Raw genomic sequence first — 19,971 nt, forward strand, 5'->3', positions numbered from 1 at the left:
AAACTAAGTCACGAATGTTTATAGAACAGAGAGTAATATATACGAGAAAAACCATGCTACATGGATATCTGAATGAAACATTAATCGTACCATCACGACAGTCTCTCAAGTTTGCGATACCTAGATCGATGTCTGTTCTTTTGTACTAAGAGAAACATCGTTCTACGTAGCGTGAACGTATTTAATTTCGCATCAACGATAAGCCTTTACGTTTTGTGGTTCTTAGATCATCATTTTAATAATCGTAAAAGTGAGAAATCCGCGACCTAGCGTTTTACTATTGATCGTCGCAACGAACACACGTCGACTTTTAACGAAAACCACCTGGCATATGATCGAAATTGCTCGACTACATTCAGCCACAAGCGATACACATGTTATACGGTTTAGCGATAGAACGGTTAAAATCATTGAGTTTGCGTATACGTTATTTGCCGAAATAGCAATCGTAATCAGAGCTGCGCCCAAAGCACCGATGATTCGCGTTTGCGAATGGCGTTTGCGTTAAATAGATGTAAGTTCTGGTAATTGCATCGCTACCTCGGTAATTGCAACTGGGACACTGAGGTTCTCTCTTTTTCTCTCTGCTTCTCTCAGTAGGCGCGTTATATGATTTTCGCAGATTGGTTGGCTGCTCGGTGAATGCGCAGATGACGTCCCTGTTAAGGTTTTCAACATCGATTCCCACGATATCCAGCTTGAGCATTTAGAGTTTGCGAGTTATGCGCCCGGCTGCAACAGTTGTCGGCACTCTCGGCACACAACCAGATTGTCATCCCTCCCTCCCTCCCTCCCTCCCTCCCTCCCTCCCTTCCTTTCTTTCTATCACCTATCCGGCAATTCTAGTTTTCCCCTGTCCGAAACCTCTACTTCTCATCTTTCCGCTTATCTCTTATTCGTTATCTATTATTTTGCTCCGTCTAAGCTGTAAACGCTGTCTTACACGTTCTGCTACTACGTGCGTAAATAGCCAGTGAATAGTTACCATAGTATAGTATATTACTACATAGTATAGCATATATATATATATATATATATATATATATATATATATATATATATATATATATATAGTATACTATAAAATAGCTACAGGAATTTCATCGTTCTCGTTCCATCGACCAAACACAGATTTTGAACGCTTTAAGAAAAATTGTAGCGTAGAATCGAAACGAGAAATCATATTAGATGGTACGTTGACGACGATTAAGAAGATATTAAAAACCGATGCTTGCAAACGAATGGCTGTCATATATCCTTGCGCTGTTTCCGGCAAGTTACCTATATAATACATATATTATATATATTGCATCCTCGCAACGAATCACGAAACACCTACAGGTAACCAGTAATTAAGGGTTAAAGGTTCGAGTCAGTATGCCAGATAGGGTAGAAGAGAGGACAAGCTTGTTATACAATCTGTCACCGTGTTAGATCGAACAGAATGTATACGTAAGAGGCAATATCCTTGCGCGTGGCGTCAATCGTAGCATCCACGAATGCAGTCAACGATAAACCACGGGTAAACATCCACTTGACGTAATTGGCAATCAGCTAAGATAGATTTATGTACGAGAGATTACACGTGCTATCCTGCCAGCTCCTTCAACATTTCCCTCCGAGAAACATTTTTCTTTTTTCCTGTCCATCCTTCGTGGTTCGAACGAACGTTCCGTTAATAAGGCGTACATACGTAATCGAAACTTATCGTCGATATTTGTATCAAAATGTACAAATATTGCATTAGCAAGAAAACGGTTACGGGGGAAAAAAAGGTAAACTTTTTCATAGAGATAGCAGGTTCTTTTGGAAAAATACTTCTTCGGAGGAACATTTCGGAATAGATTTTAAAATAAAATCGGTTTTCTTCAACGGCATTCTTTCTCTTTGAACATGGAATAACTTTCGTCGTGTAAGTACACGAACACGCGATTACGTGAATCTTTTAAGCAAAAATAACACAACGTTCCACGTTTGATATAAAAGACCAATGTTTAAAAAATATGTTAACCGTGTGTCCGCGAAACCAATATCGAGTGAACTGAAAGAAAATGTCGTATAAACGGTATATAATAATTGTTTACAGTTATCATAGAGAATATATTAATTAAATTATCAATAAATAAATCATTCTGTTTTATAGAACGAGCATTGCCGACATAAAACTGATCAAAGTAGCTTTTCAAGGCGGACTTATCGTTGATCATATCAACGTGTCCGATGCAGCGTAGGTCACATGTTTTTATTCACCGTACAAATACGTACATTAAGCTATATATAAACTTAAATACCCGTATATACGTCTTTATGTCGTAAAGAGAAAGTATTTTCGTCGAGTAAACCGACAAAGTGTTTTATTAAAAATCATTACTTCACCCAAGTCGAAAATTTACATGCGTTCAAAAATTCCACTATGATTTCCACTATGAAATACAAGAAATACTTAAAAACCAAATCGCTATAATAAATATTTTATACGATTTTATAAACGGCGAAATATAAATGAAAAAGTAAAAATTGACTGAAACTAATCAACGATCGAATCTCAATCCTTAACTATCGAACAAAAATTGATACAAACAGCAAAATGAAAAGTACATATATATAAAGATATATGAAAAAATTTGACTCAAGGTTAAAAATAAAAATGTCGTCCGATAAATATTTGAGTATTGGGAAAAAGAGTAACGATTGAACGTTATTTACCAGCTTTCGAAGTGACGTTACGAAGGCATAAAAACACGCAGAGTAAGCAGCAAAACCACGCAGTCGTTGTCCTTGCCTGAAAAAGAAATAATGGGTTCTCGATAAATATCTGGCGTCGAACGATATTTCGATTAACGTGTTGTAAATTGCCCGATACAGTGCATTATTTGTACCCCAAATTGCTTGATTTGTAATTTCTGGTCAAATGAAAGATACTTAATTATACGTTAAAGTAACGATAATAACGCAGAAATACCTCTGACACGGATTCAAAGTTGACGCAATATCGTTTATGCAATGGTATCGTTTTACGAACAAAAGCCTAACGTTCGTCACTCGAGACGATTTAAGCCTCGAGCTGCTGAAATCCTACGAGAAACAGTTTATCGAATACCAAGCGCGAAATGACGCTTGGAAAACAGTCAACTTGAATCGTTTCGAAACTATTAATAACGCGTATTTTACCATCCGCTCCCTCCCCATTGGCTTAAGAAGGAAAACAGCGAAAAAAAAAATAGCAGCATATGTAGCTGAGACTTGCTCGAAGCTCTTCGGAAAGAGTGAAACGCAGAAACTACGAGGTAAACAAGAGAGCAATTATCAAGATCTGCGTGGCAGGAGGTCGTAGAAACTGTATCGTAAAACGTGTAATTAAAACGTTATTATGCATAGAACAAGGGATGGAAAGAAAGAGAAACGAACGGTCGATTCCTTCTGCAATTGCGATCTACGAATTGTTTCTCTTTAGGTCGCATAACGACGCGACGGTTTAAGAAGTATCGAGTAGCTTCGTTCGAAGCCCTGACGTAAACAGATTTACGCGTGTAACAGGTATAGGACACGTGAGAGGAAAAGAATACTTAACAAGATATAGCGCGAAACTCGCATCCTGTCTCGTATGCCCCCTCGGTCACGTTTCCAGGCAGAATTTCATAAGGAACAGAATCAAAAAGAGAACTAACGCTTAGCCTACGTGGGGTCTATGCTAATGCGATATTGATGCACGGTATGTAATAAGGATGTTTGCGGCGCTTATAAATGTGCTGGACGAAGGGAAACAATGTTATCGGTACCGTGTGATCTTCGCCCGCATACATTCGGACCCGAGGTGTTCCCGTCACCTGGACGCGTGCGCGTTCTCATCAAACGTGTCTACACGCTGCAACGCCTCCTCCTCGCCGGACTATCGATAATGGCCAACATTTTGCGGCCAGTTTACTCTCTCTCTCTCTCTCTCTCGTTTCTTTTCGCTCTTCTGTCTTTTTCTAATCTTTCATGTACTTGGATGCATGCGATTCAACAGAGCCATGTCACGATTTAAATACCGTCACAGCTCTATCAAGTTGTTACGTAACGACGAGACACGAATATCTGGTATCAGGATAGAAAATATCCTTTTGGAACGAGGCTGCCTTACTAAAATACTTTCGGCTGCCTACGATTTTAAGATTGACGCAACGCGAGCGATAGAAAGTCCATCGAACGAGCAAGATAAGTAGAGGCATGAGGCTTACAACGGCGTGTCTAGTAAAGCTGCTTCGATAATTTGGCGTCCTACCTTTGTTTACGCGAGTTTCTCGCAAAGAAAAATACCTAGTTAACTAGATACTTTCCATATTTTCCACTTGGCGTACATCCAGTCGCCCCTCTTGGAACGCAAAGACCAAGTATGCGGCATAATTTTCAAGAATTACATCGTTAAAATCGTCGAGGATGCCAGAAAGGATCGATGAACGAGACAGGCTATGATTTAGTAGCACATAAACATTATCGCCACCGTGTTATTAACATCGTGAGAATAGACAGCAAACTAACAGGATACAAGTGATAGAAAATTAAAAGTAACAGTTATATTTCGAAGGAACAGCGACTTTTTTTTGTTGAATCCAAGCCCAAACCGCGGTATCTCCATATTTTATTTACTTATCAATCGCGCTTACCGAACGCATCGCGAGTTTTCAAATTTATTATTTGCTCTATTAGCATTACATTTTTATCGAATTCATCGTGTGGCCTTGTAAATAAAATTTAACACGGTCCAATGCGCGTTCGGTCGGTTCAACTGTGAAACGTTACGCTTCGATTATCTCGAACGTTCTTCGATTACCTGAGAATAATTAAAATAATACGAATTCGTACTCCGTATCGCTATAGTAACGAGCTCGTAATACGGTATTTAGGCATTCGTATCACGTGTTACGTTCGAAATAGAATTCTGCTACACCGCGAATGGGAATAAAATTCATTATCCAAACCGTATGGAATTATTTATTTGCTTGTACGCGGGTCACCGCTATCTCCGCGATTATACACGGATACGAGATTTCAATTCTCTGAAAGAATTCTAATCAACTTCTCATACGTGACCATCCCACATTCGCATTTTCAGGCTTTAACGTGTCTCCCGTTCGTTCAACCGCTTTAACGCTATCGGTTTCATCGAATCCTCCCTATTAAAGAGTACATAAGTGTGTGAAGCGAGTTTCGCGGCCACTTTTCTGCGTGGGCGACGAGTTATTACCGAGTTCTGAACGCCTAACGTGAAAACATAGCCCCATCCGCCTCTCTATTATTTATCAAATACTGAGAAAATTCAATACGAATTTTGTTCCCGAGAAAAGTCTATTTGCGTGAAATATTCGCGGCTAGGTAAGACTGGTCGATGATTATTTTTAGAATATTTCTATCGTATCCTTCTATGAATATCTTAAATTTACCTTGTACCGATCACAGCGCAAATAACAGCGTATACATATTTACATCGATATAAGTATGTACGAGCGATATCGCTAAGCTCGTCTCTCCACTCGATAAACGGGATATAAAGGAGAATCATAGAAATATCAACCAAAATTACTTTTCTCCATTGTTTTGCTAATATAATCTTTCTTTCCGGCGAAATTATACATTTTCCAATTGATCGCGAACGTTGACACGACGAAACTCCATTCTACGCTATCGCCTTAACTAATTGTACGCGTTCTTTTTTTTGTTTTCAACGATGTTTGAATCCGATAATTTCACGATAGAGTGTAACAACGATGGATGGAAACGTATAGCGTTTAATCTTACCGAAACGTTTCGGCACAATGATTCTCCCACAAAATCTGTAGCTTTTTCCTAGTAAAAGTCACGAAAGTCAGGATTACACGATTACGCGATACAGCGACTTCCATTCACAACACGTTTCTACAACAGCAGAATTACTTCACTCTCTACTATCTGCCTTATTAATCGCGAAAGTATGACCGTTTCTCGAACCAGTGCTATCTATGTCGGAAGTAAACCGTGGTAAAATGTCATGGAACAACTTTTAATAAGATCTCGCACGTTCTAATCCATCTTTCGATACATACCCGCTTGATTTATCGCTTGATATTAACTCGACGCAATGACGAAATATCGATATGCCCGACGAAAAGGTAAATACGTAGGTAAAATTTACAAGTTTCTGGACGGTGTACGATTAAACAACTTGATTCGACGAACAGTCCGACTCTGTGACGCTAATAGAGGAATAGAAATAGATACCAGAGAAGACGGAAGCGAGAAACGTATAATGACGAACGGAGTAGAAGAGGTCAGCGTCGATCTGAAATGTCAGACGTTAGACGGAGTCAACGTAAACTCGACGCGAAACAGAAATTTGACGCAAGACAACCGTATACGTAATTCCATTACGATCCATTTTTATACTTTCTCTCGAGGAACGAAACAGCAATTTCTTCGTTCTTTCGTTTCATCCGTTGCTCGCATTTAATCACCTTCCATTGCCATCTCCTATATAAAAATCTTATCCCTACTTATCTTTGCATTTCGACGACGCTCTTATCCATGCTAAGAAAATAACTTCTAATAAATTATCACATCTTTGCGAAAAATTTATTTCCATAGGTCTCCTTCTACTCGGGAGAACTTATGGTAGCACGTTTCGTTGGATAAATGACAAAACGCAGTGTCGAACGATTCCTCGTGATAACGCGTTGGTCGATATCGAGGAAAGCTAGTGCAACGTGGCTGGCAGTTTTACAAGGTTGCGATTACCGAACGTGACCGCAGAAAACGATATAACGCGTATACGGATCGAAACAACGATGTTGCCTATGACTATCGGTCTGCATAACGTATCGCCGGACGCGTTGTGCGTAATATGCATATCCGAGTCGTCTCTTACACCGAACGGACGAGAACGCACCTGCTCCTCGATGCGAACTACGTGCTCGAAGAATCCTCGCGAACGATTAACCCTGCCCCTTTCTTTCCCTCGCTCTTCCGTTGCGAATACATTTGCCGCTAGAAACGATGGACGAGCAAGACGAACGATCTACGTATACGTATGCCGCAGCTAGAATACGGGGTGCGGTAATTCTGAATCAACGAACTAGCCTCTACTTATCATTTTGAACAATTTTGTGCCTTTCTCTCGCGTCCGTCTTGTCCCCCTTCGTTTGGATCATTTCTACAGAACCGAGTACTCCAATTCTTACGCATGTCCAACTTTCTACCAGATACAGTAGCGGACAAAAGATCAAGACGAAATGGAAAAAATAAATAATCGATTTACTTCCCATAAAAAATATAAATACAGTGTTCCGCTTTTCGTATTAACTAATTGCACATTTGTTTATACACTTACAAAAAAATTTCATTTTGATATTTTGCCAAGTTATGAAAAAGGAACGAAATCTGTATGATATTTCGTCGGTCAATACATGCCTGCCTTTAAAAATTTATACCAAGCTTGCTTACAAGCCGTTTCTGACCTCTTCGCTGTATTCGCTATTTCCATGAAGGTTTTACTTTGCTCTCGCAACCTTACGATTTGTTCCCTTTCGTTTTCAAGTAAATTCTTTGATTTACCCATAGTCTGTTCCTACCTAAATGAACTTTAAGCAATAAAAGGTACGCTAAACAATGATTTTGACATTCCAGAATCAAAATGAGTCGAAAACTGTACTCATACTCGCGTTTTACGCAGATCGTCTTAAACTAATGTCTACTGTTTACAAGCGCTAAGCGGTAACTAACTGTTGTAACTGCTACATTGTTTGCATTTAACAACTGACGGTCTGAGGTTACGAAGGTCAAACATACAGCTACGTTATTTCAAAGAGACGAATCGAATAGAAGAACGATATGCGTATAAGATGTTTGTAATCCGGTTTACGAATCGTCGTCTTAAACTTTTGTCCGCTACCCTAGATACTACATATAACATATACATATATTTAGAAGAAAATATAGAGGAAATACCGATGTACACATGCGACATACGAGTAATGTGTTCTTAAAGTAATCGTTCGAAAACGAAATATGTCGTTCCTCGTCAAATTACGTATACCGATTAAAAATTTGGAGCCGATAGTAAACGATATATCTCCATCGACATTATCTATTTGACGTAAAGTAAATGGTACATCGATCCGTTAGATTTTATCTAAATTTCACAGCCTGCGGACATCGTCGATCCTGACGATTCTCCCGGGAAACTGTCGATACAGGATACATTACCAGGGAAGAGAAACGGTGGCCTGGCGTAGCGTAGGGAAAGAAGAGTGGAAGTCAACCGGTGATTATTTATTGCTTATTATGATGCGCCAGTGGCCTCGCCAACCGAGGAATCGTGGCAACCGCGATCGTGATACATTAGGTCTCTGGCATTAGGCCCATTACGTAAGAGAAGCGAACAGGTAGGGGGTTCCTGGCGGTGCATCCGAGCATTCGGCGTGCAGTTGCGTTGCACAGTCGATCGCGATAACGTATACCAACGTAATGTAGGTATATTTCTGATTAGTCCACTACCGTATTGCCAACTGTTTCCCCTTGGTTTATAGGGTGTCAACAAATTGCAAGCGGCTGCGCGTTATTCGTAGTACAGGTGATTCAGACTTATCCGAATAATCTGTACTTAAACCCAGACACATATTTTACGCTGCGCGTATGAGAGCCAAATATATCGCGGATAAGATATATCAATGTTTAAAATAGGACACCATGTAAACGCGTACACACATCTAAGATATTTAAAGCGTAACGTACGTATCGTATATATGCATACGTAGATAGAGAGATCGAAATATAAGTTCTTCAAAAGAATTTAAGAAATTTTCGAAAAAGTTATTCAAAAATATCAAAATTGAAAAAATTTTAATTTTTGTTAATAAATTTTAATCGATGCGCACGTTACTCTTGTATCCTTTCTGCCGCTTACGAGAAGAAAGAGTATTATAACAAGATTATAGATGAATTATCTAGTTACTTTGTACGCATTGTTCATAAGAAACTACTTAACCAGGTATATCCGAGACTCGAGTTTCGATCGTTCGTCTGCCACAACGTACGTGCTACTTTGCCTACATCTTCTTCGCGAATCACCCGTTGCCCGGTGATCTTTCGGAAATACGAAACATACGATATCGCCTTTCAGCGTCTTTCACCAATGCTAACAGACTGGGCAAAAATCGATGAACAACGAGGGCCAGCCGTTGATCCTCGCGGTACGTGACACTGAGACGAGTGTAAACAGCGCAGCGATCGTGCGTTAACCAACCGAGATCCTTGCTAATGGCTAATAACCAAGTAACTGGTTAATGGCCATGCGAGACGATAGCCAGCTCGCTTTAGCAAAGTCCGTCTTGGTTCGACGCAACTCCGCGTAAAAAAAGGAAAAATCCCGATGATTCGATGACTAGATCGTTCGGATATTTTCGTAGCCCGGTTGACAGTGATTCGCGTGAATAAACCATAGACGAAACGTCGAAATGAATGTCGAACGAGAACGGAGATCGAGACCGGTTGAAGTAGGCGGGTCCGTGGAAACAGGTAATTTGGAATTCCTTGTAAAATATAGATTATCGGGAAGGAGTTGATGCCGGCGGACGTGATCCTACGCTTAACGGAGTACCGTCCTCGACAGCCTGTCCAGAGGAAGAAACACTTGGACGAATAACGGAATCGCATCTCGGACAACGTCCCATGGCCGACGATAACCAGCGAGACAAATACTTTCATCGCTGAGCCTGGCTGTCGGCGGGTCGTGATTCGATTTCGCGAGAAAAAGTTATAGTCTTGCGATCTAACGCGACAGATACATTCACGCGCGACCCACTGCAACACAGCACGCTTACGCATCGTAATAAAAGTGATATTATTGCAATCGCACTGAACGTAATTGTGCCAGTTAGGGAACGGCGATCATGAATTAATTTCGAAAAAGCCTTTATAATCTAAATAACGAGCTATTTGTGTTTACGTTTTACAGAGGAAAGGGAGAGACTACGATAAACGTAATCGTCTCTCGTTCTCCGATGAAAAAGTTTTCTAATTTTAAAAAGAAAATCGTCGCTAAAATGCAAGTTTTCCCATATGGATTTTAATAACTGACATAAGAAGGGAACGAACGAATTTGATCGTCACCTTTATATATAGATACATAGTACGTATGTTACGTTCGTATCTATGGTTAATTAAAATAGTTGGTTAATCGAATCGTGGCCACGAGTGGGGTCGCGTGCCACGAATATGTCTCTGGAAATGTGGTGGCCAGAGTTGCGTTAAACATCAGCTACGAATAGCCAAAAGAAGAGGTCATCGAAGGAGAAGAATTAGAATGCGTAACGATAAATCTGTGCCACGGCGTGGCAGCGAGGCAACGGCGAGAAAAGATGTCATGCGTATGGAAAACGAGAAAGGAGCGACGTAAGGATGAAAGGCGGAAGCGACTCGATTTGCGGATGTCGTGCTACTAATTAACCGGTATTCGTTACCTGAAATTAGACTAGACGTAAATCGTCCAATCCCTAGCATGTCAACGCGATCGAACGCGATCGAACGCGCTCGCGCCGTATCGCATTTTCTTTTCGTCCCTTTCATACCTGCTTTTCTACCGCGAAACAATCTCGTAACTCACGATAGCGTGAGACTGAAAATCCTGTTCTCCGGGGAATCGCTCTTATTCTTGGGAACAATAGCTCGTCCCCGATTGCGTCTAGCTAACTCGAACGTACCTACTAAGATATCGCGTAATAACCGTACTCGCGTAGACGCGAGTCACCTGGATTTGCGGCTGATTCGTGACCGTTAATTTTTATTGTTCCCGTTGTGATCCTGTTCGCGGCGACAATGCAAGGAAACGGAGGGCCCTAATTTCCTTTCGTTCTCTCGACACGAGTCTTGGCACAAGTACCATTCGGAGATTATACTACGCGTTTCCTCATTTACGGTACCGTGTTACGGGATTGTTTTATCAGATTAATTTCCGATCGCAATTGAAAAAAGAAACGGTAACTTTGATTAAATTTTTATCGTGCAACGATCGTACAACGACGATAATGCGTGACTCGTATATTTTCTATTCTAAAGTTATCCGAGTCAACTCGAAAGTAATCTTTGATTCGAATCGCGAATAGCAAACCCTAATATAGTTAAGACTACGGATAAAAGGGTTGGCCTTCAACGAGAACGGATTTCTCGTTGAAACAACAAGAAGGAGGTAAGGCGAGCCACCAGGAAATTCTTTAAGCCGACGTTAAATAGGCATTTGCTGCGGAAATGTTCGTCGATGAAATCGAGCTTTCGATGATAGTAATTGAATCTACAGAATTCTCGCAGGTTACGTTAGTCTCCTGATTTCACGTCAACCGTTATTCAACGGAAATTACGACGCGATATCAAGTTTTCCATTTCATCGCTGTATTCTACTTCTCTCAAGCGATTGACGAACGTCTCGCGAATAGAACGCAAAAAAATCGATGCTTCGAGCGAACCCGCGTAAGTAGTACGTTGTTCCCGTTAATTTCAACGTCCTCGGGGGAGGGGGAGGGATGAGAATTATTTTAAGTAAATGTGGTTGTCTTTGAAAAGAAACGTATCGCTTAGTTAAGTTAGGTAACTTGCGTATGCTTCCGTGCTCCGTCATCCGTTAAAAACATACAACGGGCACGCGATTATCATTCTTAAATTTCATCGCACTGATTTACATCTTGACTCTTAGATAAGTCGTTGCTCGACATGCGGCAACAAATTATTAACGAACACAATTAATACGTATTTCCAATTAGGAACGAAAGGAATAAATCCCGTTTTATAAATATTTGGAAGTCCAGAAATTATTACGGACCGTTGAGATATCCGAGAATCGGGACGATATCTGTCCAATTCGTTTCGCAATAATTTATCACTACCGATACCGCGTAATTCAGACTTTCATCCGTCTACGATTGTCGTTACAAAATATTTTTACTCGCATATAGTCGTATAATCATCATACGCAACAGTGAGTAACACTGCTCTTCATCGATAAATTATGAACGCAATAACGCTGGCAATTACAGCAGAATTCCAAGTAGAAACTCGTCGGGCGAGTATAATCGCGCGATATTCTTCAACTACCACATAAGTACGCGTACTATATGCGCATTTAAATACGCAGCAAGATGAAAGTAAAAGTATAACGTGTGAAAACGAGTTCGTCAATAGCGACATCGGAGTCGTATTCTTCCCCTCGTTTACCTTACCACTCCTAGCGACTTAAAACACGTCAAACGCCAGACTATAGCGTTTTATCTGAATCGTAGAACCAACTGAACGAATAAAAAATCTGGTATTGCGAAAATCAACGAAAACAACGACCATTACGCGGAGGAGCGATGATGTAGAATGCAGGTGACTGCATATAGACTCTCGACCGTGGTGATACACCGCAACAGGAAAGGAGTGCATAACGGTCGGGGGTGGGGGGGCGGGGGGGGCAAGGGCGACCACGATGAAAAAGATAAGGGGTGAAAGCCAGCGAATATAGCCCATGCCAGCCCATGTATCTTTACGCCAATATAATCTACAAGCGCAATGTTCTCGTTTAACCAAGTTAAACCTCTGCCTGCTTGCCCATTCTTTCCGTTATACCTTTGCTAACTTTTGTACAACCTGTATTTTTTACTTATGCATATCGGCAAACGGGTAAACTATTAAAATGAAAGCGTACTTTAAGAGCGATATTTTATATTTATTTATGGCAAAAGTGGCTCGATACGTTACAAGTTATAAGACGAAAGATTAAACTATTCAACGTTTTCAAATTATTCGACGAAAAGTGAATATTTACCGAGAAACTTGTAGTTGATTTGTCAACATTTCCTACAAAATATCAAATTAATATTTTATATTATTCCACGAATATAGTCACAATGTTTGCTTCAAAATAAATAATAAATGCGATAGTTGTGCTTCTTTTCTACGTAAGCCCTATTCTAAATTTGCTCGACTTTGATAGTCGCGAGCGTTAACACATATTCTTAAGGTTTTCCGTTTTGAGCACGACTATTTTTGATTCGTTTATCGCGTACGCGTTGCATTCGAGTGTACGAATGAGAGCAAAATAAGCAGATGTCTGGTCCTACGCGTCCTGTTTTGCAACAAATTTTTAATATGATGCGTCGCGACATCATCAAAAGGTTAATCGCTCATAATCCTTCATAATCTTAGTGTCAACCGAATCTTTCGTAGCTATTACGAAATCACCTACAAGAACACCTTAGACACCTTAGGTGTTGTTTTCATCGAATCTTGGCCAACATTTTTCTGTGAGTACATGTCAAATATAGTCAAGTATAGTACATGTCAGGATTGATTCGGAGAAATCTGTCGGGATTTCATGGCGGCTTTCGGTAACCCTTGTAGATACACGAGATCCACATAGACCACCGACTTTCGCTTGCATACAGACTATCGATTGGAACGCAGGAAAGACAACTCGTCTGTCGCTATACGCAAGACAGATATCTCCGATCAATGGGAATTTACTATCGCCAAGACAAGACTGAATCGCGAGGAAAATACGAGAATCGGGACCGATATCCGATGTCGACCGACAAACTCATTGGTTTCGCTTATACACGTTTTATTATCCTAAACCGTTTTATCCAATTCTCTTAACCGTTATACGTCTTGTTATATAGTTGAAATAACGCGAGAGCACCCCGAGAACGATTCGCACTCTGTGGACCTGCCATGGACAGCGCTGTCGCGTTCGATCCATCATATGGCAATTCTTGTAATTAACGTGCGCTTAACGAGCGATCGCTATCGTTAGCCTGTTTTCGTAGTCCCGTTCGCTTCTTGGAACACACGCAGAAGCACTCGACCAGAATGCGACTTAAACGCCTAACCGAGCGTTTAATCGTTTCGATGTGTTTCGAAATTGCTCCATGCGTCAATGTTCGTCACGTTCTTCGCCAAATTTTGAATACCGTGGGAATACCGTTTCGAATACCGCTTCAACTCTTAATCGGAGTGTATCCAAAAAAAGGCGAAATCGACGGAAAAAGCGGATCGACTTTCAGGCTAAGCTGATACGTCGCGTCGCGTCTCGTCGCATCTCGTCGCGATCACATAAATACCTGAGAAACGTCGACAAATTTATGACACATCTTTCAAGACGAGATGTTCTTTCAGAGATAGGATTTTAGATACGTGTTACGTCGCATCGTATGGAACAGGGCTGTTTTCTCTTACGAATCGTTCGACTAAATCCCAACAACGCGTAGGCTCTCTCGTGAACTGTATTCGTTCTCTGGTGCACGACCACGCTTCTCGATGCTCGTGCATCGTTCACGATGAAACACACCTGTCGTATACGTCGTGCAACATCCAATCCGCCTACGATTTGCATTGAAACTCTGTTAGACTGGTTTCAGTTTCCGCTACCGTTTGTATAATACAATCGCTTTTCTCCTTTTTCCTTTGCTACATTGTTCGTTGTTGGCGTAACTCGACTCGTCGATGCTATCGTTGTCATACCGATTCAAACCGACGCGTCCAAAGAGTGTCGATGCTTGAAATACTCACATACTTACTTAGTCTTACATATACTAATTTACTATTTATATATTATATCACTATATAATATACGGCAGAGCACGCGGCCGAACGAACATGCACCACTCGTGTAAGCTACCGGTGCCAATCAAGCAACGCTAGTCGTTCACGGTTCGTTCATCCGGCATTAGGATTCGAACAAAGTTCATTGCGATCTTCGTATCTCGCTCGAGTATCGTTTCCGCGACGCGATGCGGAGCGGCCAAGGACCGCTGGTTCGGGCGCGCGTCTAACCACGCGGAAGAGACGCGACCGCGGATTCCCGCGCCAACCGCGTTCGATCGTAACTTAACCCGTTTTTTCTCCCACGACGTTTGCCGACTCGTGCGCATTGTGCTCGATAAATCAACACCGGATCGACCAGCGATTCCGCTCGTCGTAACATCTCTGCCATTACGAATCGTCGCTCGATAATCTCGATATTTAGAAGTCGTCTGATCGCGTTGCACGCGCGATTCTAACGACGAAATTTTCCTACAACAGGTACAAGATTCCAACTTCCGACGGAACAAAAACGTTAGCGCACGCGATTCGATCGCGACACGACGGACACGAGGTCATTTTTTCTTCGTTCGCCGCTAACAAAATCGATTTCGATCCCTCTCGCTCACCAGTAACCTCGGATATCTCGCCACGGCACCAATCGCGATTTATGTACCGAGACTCGGCGAAATGGGTGCACCTATACCCACGTTATTTATGCCAACTTCGCGTATCTGCTTGCTCGTAAATAAGTATAACGAAACGTACATGCGAGTACAATTCACTTAAGCACGACATCGCACTGGTTTCCATTGGACGCGGCTATCAACCAAAGGAATGTCTTGTTAATTTATCGTTCGTTGCGAATCCGAGCGGTAGTTTATACAACGACGCGACACGCGTCAAAGAACGGACTCGAAATTCGTAGCCGATCGATTCTGCGATCGAACGAGTCTTTCCGCGTATCGATTCGACCGTGTCTACAAAAGTACTATCTTCAAAAAAAATGTACAGATACGAAATCCAATGTTGCGGAAGTTTCATTCTTTTCGTGTTGCTACGAGTTTCATGTTCTTTTAAAAGTTCCTTCTTAACGTTGATATCTAAAGCTTTTCTATCAGACAATCGTCTATCCATTAGGCTCGAATGAATTTTACTTGAAACAGAAATTGCTGTCTAATAGAATAAAATTTCGTGCGACGAAAGAAAGTGAAATTTACCAGGTAAGTTAAAAAAAATGGTCTAAGGGAATACTTGGACGAACAAAGGTAAAATAATAAAGAAAAGTATCGGCTGGGGATTCTCGTTGGCTCCACGATACTCTTTGCGCGACGCGTAATACCGGTTCGAAGATGCATGCAAAGGTTTCTCTTTGCCAAAGTCTCAAAGAACCAATGAACAGATCGCAGAGAGTCGTAAAGACTTGGTTTTAATACTCGCGAGGCAACCAAGAACATCGAAGAAGGTACAACGACCATTTCTGCACCGAGTTCGCGTTGTTCCTCCAACATCCGTTCACACGAGTTTCGTTTTAGTTAAAAACGATATGGAAACGTATGTTAGAAAAGGTGCGTAAAAACTGCCTTTGGATATTTGATATTCTTCTTAACGGAAACCTAGTCCAAACCTTGACATATTAATCTTTTATAATAACCAACGTCTTGCTTCTGTTCCACTACATTCGATCGTAAAAACCAGAAAACTCCTTTTCTCAACTAAATTTTCCAGGCATGATGTCACGCTCTTTTTCTTGTACCTGAAAACATTGACATACCTTTCTTTTTTATTTATAAACATTGACGTTCGAGGTGGTGTCTCGATGGAATTCCAGTGGAATTATTAGAACGACCAAAGGTGCTGTTGTTCTTTCTACGTCTGTGAAGATTTGCTTTTAATAGTCGTGCAGGGTCGAAATATTTGGATGGTTGGATTGTATCTCACTTATCTCCGGCAGGAAGCCCGAAGCACCGTTTGCTCGTCGGGTTTCCCCTTAATGGGCATAAAAGTGTACTTTACTGCCAGTCGTATGGGGATACCTATAATTTTAATACTTCTTTTATGCATCCCACGGAAATTGCGTCTATAGAAATGTTTAGTGCTTCCTACAAACACGATACACATACATTTGAAATCTTTCGCTTTCATATAGGTATTCTATGAATCGTATAACGGTACAACTAGCTAGATCAATTAGAAAGATCAATTCGTTTTTGACAAATATTTTATTTGTAACTACATATCTACATTCTCTGAAATCGTTGATAGTAACGAATAATTTTGAAAAGTAGATAAATAATACATACATATTGAAATTTCGTGCAACCAAGTGCCAAGTGTTTACACAACGAAATTATTTATCGCTAAAAACTGAGAAACTTGGACCGATACGATAAACGGTGAACGTAATATTGCAAGTAAATATAGCTTCTAAAATAAACTGCAAATACGAGCTGCCTAGGCTCGAATAAGAATTTTCACCTTTTTACACAATTTTACACAATTTTACACAATTTTACACAATTTTATACAATTTTACATAATTTAGACAATTTAGACAAAGACGTACTGGTACAAAGACACATTGGATTCTAGTAGAATCATCCTACGCCCGATGAAGACGAGGAAAAACGCCAATGGTCCAATTCATCGAACCTATAGATAAAGATGAAAATCTCTTTAGTAGATATACTATCTTTGATAATGTTTATCAAGCGTAAGAATCTTTCAAAAATGTTTGTTCGACATATCGTTTCATAATTTCGGATCGATGCGACGGTATTCGACGACTTTGTTCCTTTCATCTGTTTACTATTTCCACGACAAATATTACACCGTTGAATAGCTTCACCTTTCTTATTTCTACGAGTTCGGAAATAGCAAAGCGTTCGAAACAAAGCCACAGAAGTTTTCTGAAAAGCATGCGCGATGGCTGTGCCATCGATCCACAATCCACAATCCGTTCGATCCACAACGAGAATTTGAATTGAACGCGATAACTTACGAAACCTTGAAAACGTGGCAAGTAGCAACCGTTCGATGTATCTTGATTAATAACTAGGAAACTATGACGCGTACAGCCCGAATACTCCATTCCCATGCCACGAGAACGCGATAAATTGTAGTATACCATGCGGAACGAGTACAGCTAGGTTGCGAGGAAATCCTTTTCGACAGCAAAGCCTTTTCTGATCGTTCGGATGTCCGAGATACGATCGACTGCGATACTCCATCGTGCTCTACACGCCGAATAAATACGTATATCCAAGGGATCGTTCGATTTTCAATTTTCTTCCAAATTTCCTGTTCCTACGGATAAACAGTTTCGAATCTATTCTTTCTTATTTAATTCTTAATTCGAAATATCGCTTTTTTCCACAGTCCAAATTAATAACGATATAATAAATTCGCCGAGCTTACGAAGAAACGATGGATGAAAAAGTGAAATCACGTCTATCCGATTTGAATTGGAGACAAGGACGATCGAGGTTCGATGTACCGTCTTCCTCGAGTAAAGAAACCGTGTTGCACGCACGCTGCTACTCGAGCAGCGACTTTCGATAAACGTTCGATCCGAACAGATCGCGCAATGAGCGAATACTCGTTCACGTGTCCACATTTCCCTCCGCAAAACTGATAATTACGTTATAAAGAGACGCTCTCCAAGTGCTGCTATAAAGGGCCGAACAAAACGCTAAAAATATCTCGATTTCTTTTCCGCGTTGCATCGCCACTTTATGCAGTCGTTGGGTATTTCTCACGAGCGCTAGCGTGCTTATTTACTGTCTGCGTATCGATAAGAATTCTTCTTATCCATGTAAATACGATTGTGCAAGCTGTTTTACATAGGTGAAGATAGGTAAGTGTAGATAGGTAGATTAATAATTGTCTTTCGGGCAATATGAGCAGGAATGTTTTTGAAATCGATTGTAACAACGGTAAAAATTGCTGCATATATTTGTATATAATTATAGTCGTATCTATAATCATATCGATAGAGACTACCGAAATGAATTATCATCGTTTTTTCCGAACATGTAGAAGATTTGAAAGTAAAAGTTCATCTATTTTGTGACATTTTTCTTTTTAGAGAAAACGAACAAAAACTTAATAAATAAATGATAGCGGACGTACGACTCGAGAAGCGTATCTACAAGAAAGTAGTCGTCTCGTAAAATCATTATTAATTAACTACATACGGTTTCGCCGTAGTAGCGTGTAACGAGTACAAGGTTCGTGCTATTAGCCGTCATAAATAATAAGTAAACGCCAAGTAGCTCGAGTACAGAGAAAATGAGAGGGAGAAGGAGGAAACTTAAGAGCGGGACGGTTATTAACGACCAATTTTCCACCCCCAAGAAACTTTGCTTTAGAAAAAAAAATATTAACGAACGCATGATCGACGTAATACCGTACCTATTTACATAACGTTAACTCTGCGTTGCGTCTCTGGCAATAAAATATCAGTAGATGCTACCGAAGCTATTCTATTACGACACGTATACGAGGAGCACGAGCGAAACGAAAAGAAAGAAGGAAAACAAGCTGGTAAATTCTTCCGTAGTTTATTCGAAACGCTTCGATTCTACCTTTGTGTCAATGTGAAACGTTATGGTCCATAAACCTTCACGCATTATTCTGCCACATGATATAAACGGCATTCCCTCAGCTGCCTTTGAAATAGCGAACATATAAAAGTTCGAGCTACGATGATCGGAATAAATATATAGGATCGTCGGTCGATGTTCGCGGCATAACAATTTCAGCACCGAAAAAAACCAGAGACAACGGGGTTGCCGGTCGACCAAGATGGTCGAGGTTTCCCTTCGATGCACAAGGAATTCCTATTTTAAACTGTCCCATCGATGAGCGTCACAGCGCCGCAGCGAATTCACCGAACGTATTTCGATCGGGTAGTATACACGTATACACGGACTCGAAGGGAACTAGTTTTTGAATTTTTTCCCAGCATCGCTCCGTGATTGCATGCCTCTACGAGTCGCTGGAACGAACGTTAGCGTCTCTGTATTAAAGATGATACGTATAAAAGCATCGGAATAATATTGTCGTGCGTCCGTTTATACGAAGAACATGTGGGTGTCGTCGTGCTAGAGTGCCTCTTTCCCTCCGTTGAACGTTTGAAATTTTATAACATCGTTTCGCACGATTAACTGGCAGCGAGAAATATGAGAGATTTTCATCCAGAGCTACCAACCATATCCTTATCGACGTTTTTCTCCTCCTATTTATTTTCAACGAAACGAAAATTCTTCAAATACTCGAAATAGCGTTTCGCGTGCGCGATAAAATCGATTCTCTCGGTATTTTTTCTTTTTTCTTTTTCTTCAAAATTTATAAAATCGTAAATACCGTAGAGTTAAGTAATAAAATTCAGCTTCTATACCGTTTCTA

At 40.7% G+C, this 19,971-nt stretch overlaps 1 protein-coding gene across 4 annotated transcripts in view; it reads right to left on the bottom strand.

Moving 5' to 3' along the window:
* The window catches only part of Cad99C (cadherin 99C), a 75,253-nt gene that overhangs the window by 26,936 nt on the left and 28,346 nt on the right, over positions 1–19,971 (bottom strand). For 2 of the 4 annotated variants that reach the window (XM_069122483.1, XM_069122486.1), the window contains exons 1-2: positions 6,403–6,499; positions 2,707–2,782 (exon numbers count right to left, since the gene is read on the bottom strand). In XM_069122483.1, coding sequence (XP_068978584.1) covers positions 2,707–2,782; positions 6,403–6,462 — 136 coding nt within the window. In that variant the 5' untranslated portion in view covers positions 6,463–6,499. Of the gene's footprint in view, positions 1–2,706; positions 2,783–6,402; positions 6,500–7,525; positions 7,586–19,971 lie in introns of those variants that run through there. The other 2 variants (XM_069122484.1, XM_069122485.1) reach the window with 2 other exon arrangements.

Source organism: Bombus flavifrons, chromosome 10, assembly GCF_040668555.2.
Source record: "Bombus flavifrons isolate JBK064 chromosome 10, iyBomFlav1_principal, whole genome shotgun sequence".
Lineage (NCBI taxonomy): Eukaryota > Metazoa > Arthropoda > Insecta > Hymenoptera > Apidae > Bombus > Bombus flavifrons.